Here is a 16978-nt window from a genome sequence, read left to right on the forward strand (position 1 = left end):
CAGTGATTGAATATTGGCAAAAGGACCCTACACGCTACGCAATCAGTGTACCACCAGGAACACTGCTGTGGGTTCGACTCGGTTTGGGGAAATATTAATTTTACTATCCTCACGATCTCGGTGAGGGTGGTTTTCCCCGTCCACTTCACATGCCAGAAGAATGTAAATCGCGTAGATCATCCGTCCGGGGGGCCGTCCGGTCGTTAGGAGGGTGTGCGCACACACAGTGTCCCCCGTGTAATCCTCCCGGACTCCTACCCCCGGGGCAGATCCTTCTCATCGAAGGAAAGGGAAGGGACTCGCCGATTGGAATTTCCGGGCCCAGATGATGCTGCCCAGGATAACACATTTTCATAATCTTTGCAATAAACGCCAACATTAAGAGCATGGGGCCCGGGTGGGGCGGAGGGGTCTCTGATTTATTCAAAACCCTTTTTTGCGTGACCATTTGCCAGAGAATAAAGGATGGGTCGGGGGGGCGGGCATCGAGGGAGGGCAAGAGAGGTGGAAAATCGTACCGCAAAACGGACGCATTTCCACCGCTTTGCGCTCGCTTCCTCCCTTCTTCGTCCAGACCCGGCCGTCCCCATAACTCATAACACGCGAGGCGGACGCTCAGCGCCCTGGAACTCACAGCCCTGTTCCACCTCGCCCTGGTCGGAGTCGAAGCCGTTTTTTGCTGCATTCACCGCGAGGAGGACGCATTTTATTTTAAAAAGTAGTTCTCGTTTCACTTCGCTCCCGGAACACCAGCCAGCCGGGAACACCGTTTTGTCTGGGGTCCTCCACCAGTCCGTCCTCGTCGACTCGACGGGGTTTGGTCTGGTTCTAACTCTTTTGCTGACATTTCGGTGAGTTACGATGCTCGATCCCGGGGCGTCCGGGGTCCGGTAATGCCATCCACAATGGTGGGCCCTTTGGGGGGAGGGGAGCCACATCCTGGAGGAGGAAGGATGAGTTTTGTCCCTCCTGTCATGAGGTCCTTGCATGCGCTTGAACTCGCTGCTGCTGCTGCTGCTCTTCTTCTGCAGCCAGTGAGCGAGAATACGACTTTCACCTCACCGACCGACCAACCGACCGACGTTCAGATGAATTGTGTGACGTTACAAATGGCGAATGCATTGTGTCGCTAGCGGGGCCAAAGCTAGAGAGAGATGGCTGCTGCAGTCTGACTGCTAACCTACAAAACATGTATACTCCAGTCGGAAGAGCTCCTGGGGAGGCCTGCTACGATGCTACCAACCAACCAACCAAGCATTATTGTCCTTTTGAATAGTTTTCCTAACTACCGTTTTACTTCTTTTAACACAGTTTCCAGCACGAATACTGTGTAACGAATGTTTCCGCTTTCATTACCGCTGAGCACCGGTGTGGCCGGTCGGCCGGCCGGCCACAAAAACCAAGCACACACACACAACCAGGCAGCCAGCAAGCAAGCCAACAACAATGGGAGAAAATTTTCTTTTATAAAGATGAAATGTGTGACATCAAATAGTCAAAAGGCGAGTGGTGGAGTCCTGCGAGAGCTTGGAAAACTTGCGCCACTGCCACGACCACGGCGCATCCGGACTCCGGGACAAAGGAAAACCAACCCAAACCTTCCGCTGGACCGGCCGGGTTTCTTTAAGACAAAAAACGCCGAGCCTTTTGGAAGTCTTCAGAAGCTCTGCAACCTTTCCTCTCTGCCCCCCCCCGGCACGAAGTAAAAATCCGGGAATCCTCTGTCCTCTTTTCCGAAGCTTGGTTTGTGGTTTGTGGCGCTGGCCGCAAAAGTAATGCGCGCTCCTCCCCCGGACTAAGCGGTAGAGAGATGCGGTGCAGGGTACCGAACGATTTATGATGACGATTTATGAAGCTCTTCAGAGGGGAAGGCGTGGAGGTACGCTTCCTGTTTCCTGCCTCCCTGCTTTTCGGGGGCTCCGGTTTTATGAGTGGAGTTTTCCAAAAAGTTTTCCACCGGCTTACCGGGTACTGAGGTTTGTTTGTGGTGTGTGCGTGTATGTGTGTGTGTTTGTGTGCACTTTTCGGTGAAATAAATCGATAGAGAGTTGAGCGGAAAAGGATTACCAAATCATCGTTTGGATACCTTTTTCTTTGCCCAAAGGATATTAACCTTAAGGTTTTCACATAGAAAAAAAAATCGCATTTAAACGAATTATTATGAAGATGTAATTGGATTCGCAACTCCTCTACCAGAAGATTCCTTAAAAGCATGAGACAATTGCGAGCTCACACAAGACGCCACCACAAAGGCTGATGCGACGACTCCCGGACGCTCAATTGTCTCAATCGGTGAAGCATACAATTTACTTCCCATTTCCCCATGGCGGAGCACATAATTGTGCCCCAGAGAGACACCAAGACCAGCACGTTTATGGAGTGTAATGGTCCGGTAGCGCTCCGGCACTCTTATCCGGGGTGCTACGATTCCACATTTCGGTTTTTCCGCCTTTTACTCGCTCGTTGACCAGCTGGCCGGTTGGTTGAGTTGGTAATTTTCATTTCTAGTTCTGCTAGCAACCGAAGAAAGCATCGCACCAGAAGGGGCAATGGATGATGGCGTCGTCCTGATGGAAGCGTAGAGCAAAATGATGCATTTAATTGTAATTATCTCGAGCGAGTGCATTTCATCCATTTCTTTTTCTCCAATACGGCGCGCTAGAAAGATAGCCCCATCTTTCGCACCCAGAAGGAGCAAAGGAGGGGAGAGAGAGGGGCCTGATAATCCATTATCGTCAGCAGCGAAGCATCAAACACGAGCCACGAGCCAACAGCCACGGAACCTCTTTCTCTCTCTTCATTGAAGCAACTCTTTAATTGCATAATTGTGAATCGCATCGCAGCATGCTGGCTGGCTGGCCGGACGGCCGGGCGGTCGGTTTCGGTTCAATTAATTCCCTCAATCTTTGAGGGACCAGCACCAGACACCAACCAGAGAGAGGGGCCAGCAATCATGCCAGTTATTTATGGCCTCATCCCCAACCATCGGCCAACGGTCTTTTCGAAGCCGAAAAACGCATTTCACGGCCCCGGGTCGCCGGCGAAGAAGTGGGCACCGAAAGTGCCGCGCGCCAAGTGGCAATTTGTCTCTCCATTTCTCGCTTCCAATCGGTTCCACTAGGCCCCCTCTATGCCTAATAGTACAGTAGAGAATCTTCGGTGTGAGTGTGACGCGCAAAAGTGACACTTTTGTCCGCACTCGAGAGCTGCATTTCGAGAGCGAGAGTGGGGCAAGTGAAGCAATTTGGGTTTCGGGCCACCCCCCGGCCCCACTCGGGCCAATGGGTGGGTGTGATGCAATTGGAAGTTGAAAATGGAACTGCGTGCGCACTCGGCTTCAAGTCCTATAGTCATTGGTGGCGGCAACCATTGGCGCTATTTTATGGTGGCCTCCGAAACGAAGACTCCGCGAGTAATTGAAGTGCATCTAATGCTGCTGCTGCTGCTGGTGCTCCTCACATTAATCACACTCGACGTAACTTCAAAAGATGGACGCACGGGGAGCACTCGTGATTTCGGAATTATGACTTCCGCTACTAAAAGTCTTTATCCGGCGTCGACCATCGACCCGGGGGCTGCGTGTGCATGTGCGTGTGTGCGTGTGTGCGATCCAATTACGGCTGGCCACCATTAAACTCGTTTGAGGATGAACTCAACATTGGCGACACGGTTCGTGGATTCAAACACCACGCACCACATTATCCTGTTAAGTAACTCTTCTTCGACTTCACTATTACCCCCTCTTATTTACAGTCGATATGGTGGTGCGATGTTGCGCGGAGCCAAATTAGAAGAACCAATATTTGCTCGATGTTTCGATAATGACGCGGAGTGAGAGAGAGAGAGTGAAAATGTCTTCACAACGACCGCGACCACGACACTGGCGACGACGGCGCTGCTGGTGGTAACATTCACGCACGACACGAATTCGAAACTCGCGCCCCATCATCTTAACCAATATTTAACGACCTCCCCCCTGCCCCAAGGGCCACCCTTTGACCTGAGTGAGTTTGCCTAGTGGGCCATCAACTCGTTGACTGTTTATCAAAATTACTCACGCACACACTCTTCACGCAGACACTTGCTCCTTGGCACGGAACGTCACGCCGGAGCAGGAGGTTCGGAAGGTCGGAAATCGGAAACCCCAACCACCCGGGACAAGGTGGGGGGGAGGGGGGCATGGAACACGAAAAACCGTGGTTCCAGGTTGCGCGCAGGAAGCACGCAGAGCCTGATAATGATATCATTACCGTTATCATCGATTAAGACGTCGAGGCGCGAGGATCGAGCGCTCCTTGTTCTTCGCTGCTTCCCCCCGAGAGCGACTAACCCACAAACCTCGAAATAAGATATTTAAGCGGACCGATTGTTTACAGAGTGCTGGAACCTCCGCTCTTCTTCCTCTCCCCCCGTTTACCTGGCCACCACAACCCATCTCGAGCTGCTAGCGCGGCGCCACACGGCGTGCTAATGATTCGGAGTGTTCGCCGTAGACGAAACATTTATTCGTTGGTTGGATCGCTAACAGGTGCCCGGGTAAACCTTCTGCCTGGCTCCCGTCTAATGCGGAATATCGATTTAGTTTTCCACCGGAGAGCGGCAGCACCGTTGGGGGTGCCGGTGAAGTCTTATCGTTTCCCAAGGAATGGTAAACATTTAAGTAATTTCCTTTCGAGCATCGTGGCTGCCGGAAATGCTGGAAAGAAACGGAAGTGGTGGGCCGGGCCATGCTATCACTATGCGATGCTATGTTTAATCAGACAGAGCGAGAGACAGAGAGAGAGATAATCATATCTGGATATCTGGCTGACAGATCATACGGATGGTCGAAGTAGTTTAACGCATCATATGGCTTCCAGCTTTCATCCAGGACATACGCACCGCCGCATCCTTTTAACCTCTTGGCCTCGCCTCGAATCCTGAACTGGAACCTGCATATAGGTCAGAAGGATTACGTTACCACCGACCGACCGACCGACCGAACGCCTGCCGATGGGTCCCCAAAGGAAAATTCGGATTCGAAGAACTTCGAGCAACAGGAGCTCAGGATGCGATGCGTTTATGTGTTTTGGCCCAACGTGCCCCCGTTCCTTCTTCTCCACCAATGTCCCTTTGCCATGTAAGTTATGCCAACAGGCGGCAGAGGGCCACCCCCCTGGGAGGGGAGATAGGATAGGCCGCTCGATCATCATCATCATCATCATTATCGAAAAGCGCGTGGAAATCTAATTAATTCCTTCGCCCCGGTGCGCCTCGATTTCGAGATTTAATTAATCATCTCTCGCCCTTTCCCTTTCTCTCTCTTTCTCTGTGGCTTTTAGCATGTTGATTGTAGGGAGTGAAGGCGAACAACATCATACACACGCCCGATTTCGCAAAGAGGAAAACCATTTGGGAGTCGTAAAACGGAGAATGGATCATCAGCTAGTGGTGCGGGTTAGGTAGACCACTCCTCCCGGGCGACTCCTGGTGTTCCAGCATCTTCTTATGCGATAAGAGAAAATACATTAGTAGTGCACGCCCTTCGAGGCTCTTTAGAGACTGGAGAGAGCATCGGTCTTTTAGCCACACCTTTGCTACGAAACGTTTGCTCAAGCGTTGCTTTGATAAATTAGAATCCGGATAAGGGATTAAGACTTTCTCCGTTCTCGACGCAAATCATTAAGGAATTCATTATTTCTTTCAACGTCTCTAACTGAAATAAGTCTTGCGTTAGACTTCTTGTAATAGAGTGTGTCTGTGTGCATGAAAGAAAGGATGTTAACCCTACCTGGGGGGGATGATAAATGCTGCTACGCATCCACAATACTGCCTTCTGACTTGAAGTTGCATCTGGTCGCTGCTAACGAAAGCCAATAAATTGCGGCTTGAATAAACCCTCCTTGAACATACATTCAATTGACCCACATCGACACCATCATCGCGCGTTAGTCCATAAATATCTGTCCCAGTTTTCCCGGGATCCCCGCGTGGTCCCCGGGGCCCATCAGTCCATAAATTGCGCTCCAAATCTGATCGAAAATTCGGTTTCCGGCTTCACAAAACCCCCGAAATCGATGCGACCGTACGCCGTAATGTTACATTAACAATTTTAATTACCCAATCCCCAAAAGGCACGGAGTTCTGGTGCGTCTGGTCTCGGGAATCCAAATGCCAATGGTGCGCGCCTCCAATATGTGTGTGCGAGTGTGTACACGCACGCTCAGCGAGCATTTATTTTCACAACGATTTCCGTTTGATACCATTGTGGGCCGCGCTCGTGTCCGGTGGTGTCGTCGTTGTCTGTGAAATAGATTTTTATTCCCTCCTCCCCAAATCCCGTTCCGTAGTGACCACACTCTGTGGTTCCCCCGCCGCCACCGCCTCGAGGACGGTCAGACGGTTTTGCTATAAATTTCCATAAATTTATCCACGACCACTGTTTACGCAGACAAATTCCACCGAGCCCGACCGAGGAAGGAGATTAGCGTTCTAAAGGGGACCACTAGACACCACTTTCACTTTGTTTAGATTCTACAGATGGGACCGACTGTTCGGTTGCGGCCTTTGGCGAAAAGCCCTCTTGGTGAAGCGAGAACCAGCCAGTAAAGAATGCAGTCGGCAGCCGGCAGTCTGTTGCACAATGCACACAAACGAGAAAGCATTCTTTGTGCATTCTGCATTAAAGCGACGAGACTGAATCTGACCAACGGCTCGCGGCTTGTTTTTGGGACCGGAATACCAAGGGGCGCCCCCAAAAACGAGGGCACCAAATTGAATAATGCATCGAGCGCGGTTTGGCCTCGGTCTCGGAGTTATTCGGGGTTAGTCCAAGATAAGACCAGGGTTGCATGGGATCTGCCTTTCACTCTATTAGAGTTTGTTCCCGGGCCAACACCTTCGCCCTGAACTCTAAGGCCGACAAACTATTTAAAGACCAGCCAACCACCACACTGGACCGGGTACCAGACAGTCTCTGATGGTCTCGTCGGAACGCCTGCTACGGAATGCATTCTTCCGGGGCCCCGGAACTCAACTATGTCCGGAAACTCAAAAAGCAAAAGGTCGCAAGCATTGAAACGGATCGATAGTGGCCCTCCCCCTCGACTCGGTTGGACAAGGTTTCGGTCAGACAGTTCACAACCAGGCCGAACGATCCGAAACCGATCGCATTACTCGACGAAAACTTTCGCCCTTTTCCCGGTCTCACCCTACACGCCGAGGGGTATACCATGAAAACCTCACGTGGACCGTCTGAGGTTTAATTTCATCTATGCGCCTAGAAGTTCTGGCCGCCGCCATTGCGCGCGGTAGAGGAGAATGCAAGCCACGCATACTTGGATCCGCCAGTGGAGAACGCCACAAAAGGGAAAACTATGATAGTTGTTGTTGTGTGCTCGACAGAATATTGCGGTATTAAGGTGCTCAGGATGCTCGCCTGCAGGAGTCTCTAGTTTCTTCCGATGATGGTCGAGGTCCGTCCAACCACACACACTCACACACAAACACACACACACATATTCGTATTGTGCTGTGGACCAGCAAACTGTTGGAGTAGCGAAACTTCATAACCTCATCGCCCATCGGCCAAGAGCCTTCGACCGATCGTCGAAAGTCCGCACAACTCTTCAAAATTCCTCGACATGGCCGGGCCCCGGTGCATCGCAATGGAATGCATATAAGGCCGAGGGTGGGGGTTGGGGAACAAATATTCGATTTTGATGCGGTCAGAAGATGCGGCCGAACTTTATCTCTCGACTGCAGCGCTCGTCGATGAGTATCTTGGGGATCAAGGAGGCCATTCCGGGCATTTCTGTTGGTCCTCACCACTCGCCTCGGGGCTCCAGAATGAATGCAGACGAAACCTATTACCACACCAGCTCCAGACCCAGACCTAAACCCAGACATGAAACAATTAATCTCCAGTAAGCGTTTAATTATCCCCCCGGAGATATCGATGAGGAAGCACAATGGGCGGTGACACGGTGACGGCAATGGCTTCTGTCGCAGTCGCGCGTCCCCCGGTCACGTCACGGCCGGTCGGTATAACTTTTGGAATATCATCATCAGCATCATCAGCATCATCATCATAAGCATCGAGCAGCATCGAGAGGCGAGGACCGTGATTATTCGCGATAGCACAACAGCATCATCGGCATCAACACCGTTCATTATTCAAAACCTTCCAGCAGCCCACATCAAACGCGTCGGTCGGTTGGTCGGCCACCGAAAGGTATATAACGGCTAGTAGTGCAGACAGACCGGAGCTACCGTTTGCGGTCTCGGCACAGCTCTCGTTTGAAGCGGACGGAGATCCCGCGCTGGAACTATAATATATTGTCCTGCGAAGTGCGTGCTCCAGGCGGAGTCGAGGGGACCCGAAGCATAGTAGAGTCTCCAGCTCAATAGCTGCTTCTCCCCGGTGTCCAATCACTGGATGGTCGGTTTCGATTTTGGACGTCGACGGTGGAATCGAAGTGAGAGCGAAGTGAGAGCGCCGGAACCACATTACCAAGCAGAATTTTCATAATTGAATAATTATTTATTCAACGAAACGGCCGGGCGAGGGTGAGTGTTGTGCGATGCGTAGACACAAGACACACATAAGCCCCCTGCGCCCCCCCGACTTCGAGCATTATTGTTCAGTTGTTTACCTCTCATGCGCCTCATACAGCTCCATCATTAGCATCGGCATGTAGTGAGCTTCAATTACAAATTCCAGCATCATCATTGGTTCCAAATGCTGTGCTGCTCTCACGACCCTGACCAAAAGGGCATCCCAGATGAGAATGGGAACCATTGATTACTTCCGAATACCGGAAATCGTGGGAAGTGTGAAGTTGATCGCAGATCGAAACGCAGGTTCTGCTGGATGCTTTTCAGATGCTAATCGTGTTCCTCAGCAGCAGGAACTGTATGCTTTTAGCGAGTAACAATGTACTAACGAACTAGCGCTTCGGGTATTCTGGTAGCGTACAAACACTTTTGATAAAAGTTATTTTCACATTTCGACATTGTGAAGCCATTCTGAATTCCCCATTCTCTACAAACTTACGCTTGAAGTGATATGAATACAAACCTAGTCAGAGAGGTCGGTCCTGGAGCTGACTTCATAATTAGGAGCTGGGATGTGTCGGAACCCTTTCTTCCTGTTTGTGTGAACCCTATTTCCTACTATGGACTTCTGTTCGCCAGTAGGAAGCTTCTCCTAGAACACTTATAAAACAACAAATGTCCCAAAAATAAAAATAGCCCAACACATGCACCTAAACTAAAAGCCAACTCGCCCAGCCTGCTGAGCATAGGATAGTTGGATTGGACGATGGCGTACACCGTACAGCGATCGTTACACAAATGGTGAGCGAAACTTTTAAACCATCTCCACATACACAGAGAGAGAGAGAGAGAGAGAGACGCGTTCACCGTTGCCAGGAAGCGGGTGTGAACGAACGTTACACACAGAAGCAAAAAGTTAGTCTGCTGCTAGTCCTTTTGAGCCGACGAGCGACGAGCGGCATCCTGACGCGGCATCCACACAAACCACTTCCTGGAACGATTTGGCAGCAGGAAGCAGTAACGCAACTTTGCAACTACATTGCTGCTGCTGCTGCTGCTACTCGACGGGAAATTGCTTCATCCTGTCGCCTTTTAAACGTCTCGTCTGTGTGTGCGTGTATGTGTGTGCGGTGAGGTTCTGACACTGTTCTGACACTCTGGCTGTAATTATGAGGCGTAATCATAACGTCACGCTACGCTCGTTCAATTCAGGAGCGAGAGGGATTTTTGAGAGCAGCCCGCATCCACATCCCCATCACGCGGCTTCACGCAATCCGGTAAACTATTTCCTCGTTCCAACTCACCTCTCGCCTGTCCTGTGTGATTCCCACTTACTATCCCCGGGGTTGTTAGTGGCAAGCTGATCTCACATCTCGTGTGTGTGTATGTGTGAGCTTGTTTTTTGACGGAGGGTATGTAAATGCATAAAATATTCATGTTAAATCAGTATATCACATACGCAAACGAATGCTTTGGGCACACTCTAGCGTCAGAACTACTCATTACACATTTGCCACCACAGAGCGTGGTGGGATTCGTTGGGATCCGTGCCCGGGGCTGGAGGTTGATGACACGCTCCCTGATGCAGAGCGGGTTGTGAGGTGCTAAAGTTTTCACTTTGGTGACACATCTCAACGGGAACGGGAGTGTGTGTAGTGTCGCCGCTTCGGGATTCTGTCCACCCTCCACTCCCCCCCCTTCTGCGACCGCTCTTGTACCGATTTCGAACACACTTTTGATGAATATTTAAACGAATTAATATTCCTCGACATTTCGAAGCGACTGCGACCACCGATGTCAGTGGTGATGGTGGGTTTGGGGATCACAGACACATTCCCCACCCCCCACCCCCCACCCCCCTTTCGACTGTCATACGGAATCCCCGTCAGCGTCGTATGATGATGAATGCCATATGGTGAACCGCCCTCCGGTGGCGGTCGTTTGCATTGCTTATCTCTCTGGCGGCGGCAGCGGACCCATTTTCGTAACAGATTTTGGAGGCTTTTCACTAGATATTTCTGACGGACTATGGTGCATGGAGTGGCATGCCCCCTCCCCCTCCCCCCCCCCAAACCATCAGAAATGAGCAACGCAACCGCCACACACACAAATGACGACATTATGGCAGAAAGGCCCGCTATGCTAATCAGCGTTTCACTTTCCTGACCGCTCATCGAAATGGTGGCCTCCGATCCTCCCAGTAGCACTAAGGATCGCACACTGCACCAGAATAGTGACTACCGGGATTCATCTACTTCGTTCTGTGACTCTTTGGCTTTGCTGGTGGTGTTTTGTCCTCTCTTCCCTACGCCCAAAAAGTACCGTGGTGTCAGTGTCCACAAAACTAAAAGACCATCCATTGGTGTCCCCGCTGGGACGAAACGCTACTGCTGCTGGTTGGTTTTCGTTTTCATTTTCGTTTTGAATTAAACATTGCCCAGCGGAACGGAACACTGATTGAGATTTTATACCATTTTCCCCAAAAACCGGAAGAGCATCGCCATCGACCGTACACACGCTAGGAGAGAGTGGCAGCGGAAATAGCTGAAACGATTTCCACAAAAGTGCACAAAAGGACACTCGCCAGGATGGTGCTCGATGGTGTGGAGCTTGCTAGAAAACCCTCCCCCCCCCCCCCAGAGAAAGCCCCTGAAAGCTTCCAGACACTGGCGCTGGTGCTGCTGGTGGTCGTCACCATCGGTATGCTGGAGTTGAACTGGCCTGGCCCGTTGAACCCAACATCACGTCGTTGCTCGTTTGAAGTGCCACTGCGCTGCTGCTGCTGCTGGTGCTGGATGTACACCTCTTCAAAACGCAAATGCTTCTCCAAAATGGCTCTCAAGAATTGCAATGTCTGAAGTGTTTTGTTGTTGTTCTTCTTCGAAATAATGCTGGGAAAATGCTTTCAGCGTGGCGGAAGACCCCGGGAATGACCCTCTCTCTCTCTCTGCGTGTGTAGTACGGTGAAGGTGACACTCAGGAATGCTCATTTTGTAAGCTCGTCGTCGTCGCACTCGTCAGCGTCAGCGTCTGCGTTTGCTTTCGCCAGTGACTAAGGGGTCTGTGAGCGGCTGCATTCTGGAGTGCGCGCTAATCAGCAGCACCGGAGAGTGGTTAAATACTCAAATCGATGTACGAAAGTGGGTTAAGAGGCGAAGCAAAGAAGCTTTGCTTGAGAGCGTTCCACTGTTGCTACTCCATTTTGCAACATTTTTGCATTTCATGCACCACGCTTGCTGCGTTTTTTTTTTGTGTGCCCGCATTGCCGCCAGCTCATTTGCATGCTCACGTTAATTGACGTCTTGGTGAGAGCGAAATTAGTTCCACCGCAAATTAGCGTCCGAGAGACGGCATGGCCAACTCCGTGCAAGCGAATCGTCTGGACTTTCTAGGTGGTCTCTGGCTGCTGCTGCTGCTGCTGCTGCTGCACCAAACAGTCAACAACAGTGTTGACATTTTCTGTTTCGCGCCTTGAAGAATCCAGCACTGTCCAAACAATCGGTCCTCATTTTTGTACCGTAGAACCGGAAGACAAGTCGTTTGTCTAAGTGGAACATGAAAGGCGCGACCGAAACACACACCTTTCTCACCTGTCCATTAACAACAAGTGTAGCTCGTCCATTTGGACAAAGTGGAGGTGGCCACCCCACCGCAACGGAACGTTAAACATTCAACCGGTACCCCCCCCCCCCCCCCCCCGGGAGGGTTGTTGTTGTGGTGGTGGAGCTGATGAAGTATTTATTAGATGCTCCTGATCTTGAAGCCCATCCATCATGGCTTCAGAGGTGGTTACGGCAACCAGGGACCATAAAATCTCGACTTAGTTAATGGCAATGGCAGCGAAACAAAGGAGAGACCCCATTTCCAAGCTACGGACCGTCGGTCGGACCGGTGGCCTTGGCTCTTCGAACCGTGAGATATAGCAAACGGGAGCGGGGAGGAGAAGGAAGCTAATAACATAATCTTTCTAATCCGGAAACTTCACCACTTCGCGCACCGGTTCGGTCAGCCCGAGCTAGCCTAAAGAAGCTCGGCCATACGGACAAACGACCCAAAAAGTATGCCATAGAGAGAGAGAATTATTTAATAAACGCAAGAAGAGGGAGCCCAAAGCGAAGAAGACGCGAAAGCAAAAAAAACACCGTTTCTTTTATTATCTTCATAAGTCCGGGCACGCCACGGTACGCTAGCTTTGCGCGAGACGAAACTGGAACAGAAGCCGCAAACCGACGTGGTCAATCTGGTGCTGAAGCTGGCACACGGACAACACCAGCCACGGACCATGGTGGTCCCAGCGGGATGATGCTCGAAGATGCTGACGATTACGGGAGCAGCTTGAGAGGCTTTAGCTCCACCAAGACACCATCAGAGTAATGGCTACCGAAGCTCTTGCGAAACACCTTCTCTCCAGGGACCAGGGCGAGACCGAGGGGTGTTCAACGCACAATGTGAATTACCTTTACGAACTCGAGCCTCGAGGCCATCAGGCACCAGGGTAAGTCATTTTAATCAATACCTTCTGGGTCGTCTTACGATGATGCAAGCACACGTCTTGATGTGTGTGTCTATTACGCAAAACTCACTCGCTTCCAGCATCCAGCCTTGTGGAGGTTGTTTTCTCCACGGCCACAGGTCACTGTAGACCAACTTTCTTTTTCGCTCTCTGTCTCTGTCTCTCTATTGCTTGACCGACAACGCAGCAAGCGGCCCTAATGAATCGCCAATCTGCGTCAATCGGCCAGTTTCAGTCAGCTTCTACTACAATTGGCATGTTCGTGTGGTTATCGATTAAGTGTCAAGATACAACAGCGGCTGCTGCTGCTGTTCGATGAGCGAATCGTGACCCACGACTAATCTGCTCGACACAGAAAGGACAGGAAGTGTTAGGTTGTTTCGTTCCGAGTGATTTTGATGTCTGGCGGACGTGGCTCAAAGCTGAGAGCACTCGAGCTCACTCGCGTGATTGATGTTTGGATACACGGTTGCGATTAGCGTACGGTTATGCGTTAACATCGAGCCGTAATGGTTTGATTTGATTGATTTTTATGACAACATGCATAAAGCATGGATAATTATGTTTTCTTAAGGAATTTAGTGTTTCCCTTGTTGTGAGTTCAAAATGTCGTAACAACAAATCTATTGGCCAGCACTATTACCACCGTGTGTAGTCATGCGTCTACTACCCGGTGCCAAAAGCATTGGACACGATAGATGTGTCCTGTGAAACATTTAAATATGACCTGCATTGCATAATCCAATAGCTCTTCGCTCGAACGGTACACTGCAGCTTCTGCAAAATTGTTTCGAGATTACACTCCTAATCCCGTCTCTCTCTCTCTTTGCCGTTCGCAAATCGTTTTGTACAAGAGGCTTACAGCAGTAGCAGCAGCAGCTACCGAGCTCGAGCTCATGCTCCTTCCAACCACTAGAAAGGTGATGCGTTCCGGGGTTCGCATAAGGTTCGCGTTCGATTCCTCGAGCTGCTCCACGAGCATCAGCATGCTATTGTACCGGTTCTACTAAACCGTGTAGTGAGGTGGAAGGGAGATGGTTTTAATTATTGAAAATTAATTTTCTTACGTTCCATCGGCACCTTCCACCGACCGACCAAGACCCGACCACTAGAACCAGAGAGAAGTAATCAATCTCCTTCCTTTGGTGGGATGAAAAATTCATATCATAACTTCCGTCAGGGCAACTTTGGCCCCGAAGTTGTGAGAGTTGTGAGGGTCTCGTTCACTCCCGCCCGGTGGCGCCCCAAATCAGGGCCAGGATTGTGTCGTTTGAAGTCCTCAATCCTATCCCGGCGCTGCATGATACGATCGTCCCTTGAGGAGGAGAAGAGACCTTCCAGCAGCCAGCAGCCAACTCCAAGGCCCAAGGCTTCTAAAGATGAGAAGACGAGAAGGTGGTGCAAGTTTTAGGGAGCATTCGGGTAGCATATGTATGCGCAGGGCTGCAAGGAGGCTGCTGAATGCATAAATGCAAAATGTCTAATCGGATTAGGGTCGTCGGTTTCGTCGGCAATGGAGAGCAGTCCAGGGGTTTGGTTCCAGGTTCCAGGCGAGGTGCATCTTACGGTTCAGCGACCACACCGTTCGGCCTCACGGCCTGCGCTCGCGGAAGGTGAATGTGGAGCATGTCTTGGCACAAGCCCGGTACTCTGCCACGCAAAACCGCAATCATATGGATCACGCAAAATGTAGACCAACTTCTGATGCTGCTGCTGCTGCTACTGCTGCTGGCCAACACCTTACGGCTCACCGTCCGTGGCTACTGGGATGGGCTGGGACCGATGATAATGTTTCCTCAAAACTTTTCGGCTACAAAACTTTTGACCAGTCATCTCCAAGTCAGTCACGTAGCACTGAAACTGCGTTCGCGTCTCTGCTTGTGTGTGTTTGTGCATGCCATCGACCATCGCGAAAGACAGTCAAAGGCAGGAAGGAAGTTTAGAAATTTCCGCGTTTCGGGGGCACATCAAGAAAAAGAAGCGCCGATAGCTCGTTACGCCCAGGAAGAAGCAGAAGGAGGAAGTTCGTGAGAAAGTTCATACTAACCCTCCACCGACTGCTGGCGGCGAGCGAGCGAACGCGGATAACGAAATTACTTCCAGCCCAGTAGAGGATGCGTCACACCAAACCACCCTTCCCCCCGCTCTGTCGACGGATGGTCTCGTCTTAGTTTCACCATCACCACCACCAACGCTGAAAGATGATTTTGCAAATCATTTCGAAGGTCATTATGCCGTTTCTTATGATGTTTCTCTCTCCTTTACTTTGCGCCCCGTAAAGGCGGCCGCCACAGCCACATTTTGCGATCGCACAATATCCACCGAATCATCATCATCATCATCATCATCATCGTGGGGCAGAAGAAGGCATCGACCGCTGCTAGGCCGGGTTTAGCGGACCGCGAAGTGTACAATTTCATCAAACGCCAATCTTCGGACCGTCGCGCACGAGTTTTTGGGGATCCCAACTCACACACACACACAACCAAAGAGGATTAAAAACGATCGCTTTTGAGGACTGCGTGCTTCTTGGGCAAATTTGCTTCTCTCGATTGCGTCGTCTTCCGCACATCAGCTGTTCTCTGTCCGGGGGTCTCCCTTTTTTAAGAGGAATTTAATGGCCTGCTCTGAACAGGGCACCGAACTGGACGCATTGAAGCATCGTGGAAGCATTACTGGCCAAAAACAGCCGAACACGAGGAGGCTTGCCTCAAGGTCATGTAGCAGTAGGCCTTGCCTTGTTAACATGCACCGGCAGCAGAAGCACAATGTAGCACAATTCCGGTCCGGTCCGGTTTTCCCAAATAAACCACAAAACGGAGAATCATTTGAACATCGACAATCGAGCGGTCGTCCGACAACGTCGACATGCCACTCCAGGTTGGGCTCCCTCGAGAGAGCGCTCCACTTATCATCTCCCTTCCCCCTGAGGGTGTGTTTTTTTGGTGTGTGTGTGTTTGTGTGCTACGCCTGCTACGGTCGGCACGTCAGGACGTCATTATCAGAAAATGTCGGAAACGTCTATTCTCTTTACCTTTCCTGCTGCTGATGCTGATAACGACAACACCAGGGGGGGATTCGGTGAAAGTGGAAAAACCTCATTTTCATTCGAACATTCCGGACAGCAGGCAGAGCCGGCAGAGAGCTGGGGCCAAATGGTTCCACAACGATGTGATAAGAAGTAAGTGACATATACAGACGTACGATTGTAGATAGCAGCAAACAGTGGCAGTCGTTGTAGGTTTTTTGAGTTTTGCAGAAAGCGGCTGCAGTAGTAATTAGTGACGATGGATTCGGACAACAACGGTGCTTCTCGTCCCCCCGAGGTTTCTCCTTCATTTTCGATGCAGGGAAATTCGTGATTCCAGTGAGTTGGCTACTAACCTTCTTTCCATCCCGAAACTTGACACTTCCCTCGATGATTGAGCTTATATCCACCATGATGTGTGCTCAGTGACGTCACGTTCAGGTCGTGACGTGTCGTTGATAAGGATGCTGGATACTGATTCGTGTGTTTCTCGTGTCACCTCTACTACAATCTAGAGCGATGCTCTAACACTCCATTTGGCACATAAACACACACAAAGGTGTAGTTGCACTTTGATTCGGGGATATAATTTCTTCTGTATCTTCTTTACGCACACTCTAAAACCACCAGGATTAAATCACTAGCATCAGCGTGACCATCATCAACATCTTGCTTGGTGCTTTCAGACCACTCACGACCATCATTATCATCATCATCACTAACACCACCTCGCCACTAGCGAGCGATTTCCATCGAGAAAGGGTTTCCGCAATTAGCAATCCGAGCCCGGAGCCAAAGGCCGGAAGCTAGCGAATCGATGGCCAATCGAAAACGCCCATCTTCATCACCATCACCACAAACACCACCGCCGCGACAACGACGAGGGGCTCCAGCACTACCAG

General features: G+C 50.7%; 1 protein-coding gene across 1 annotated transcript in view; it reads right to left on the reverse strand.

Moving 5' to 3' along the window:
- LOC125953675 (uncharacterized) overlaps positions 1–16774 on the reverse strand; it is a 152253-nt gene extending 135479 nt beyond the window's left edge. The window contains exon 1 of the mRNA XM_049683381.1: positions 16433–16774. Within this exon, the coding sequence (XP_049539338.1) occupies positions 16433–16489 (57 nt within the window). The 5' untranslated portion in view covers positions 16490–16774. The remainder of the gene's footprint in view (positions 1–16432) is intronic.
- Positions 16775–16978: the final 204 nt, after the last annotated feature.

The sequence above is a fragment of the Anopheles darlingi genome, chromosome 3 (genome assembly GCF_943734745.1).
Source record: "Anopheles darlingi chromosome 3, idAnoDarlMG_H_01, whole genome shotgun sequence".
NCBI lineage: Eukaryota > Metazoa > Arthropoda > Insecta > Diptera > Culicidae > Anopheles > Anopheles darlingi.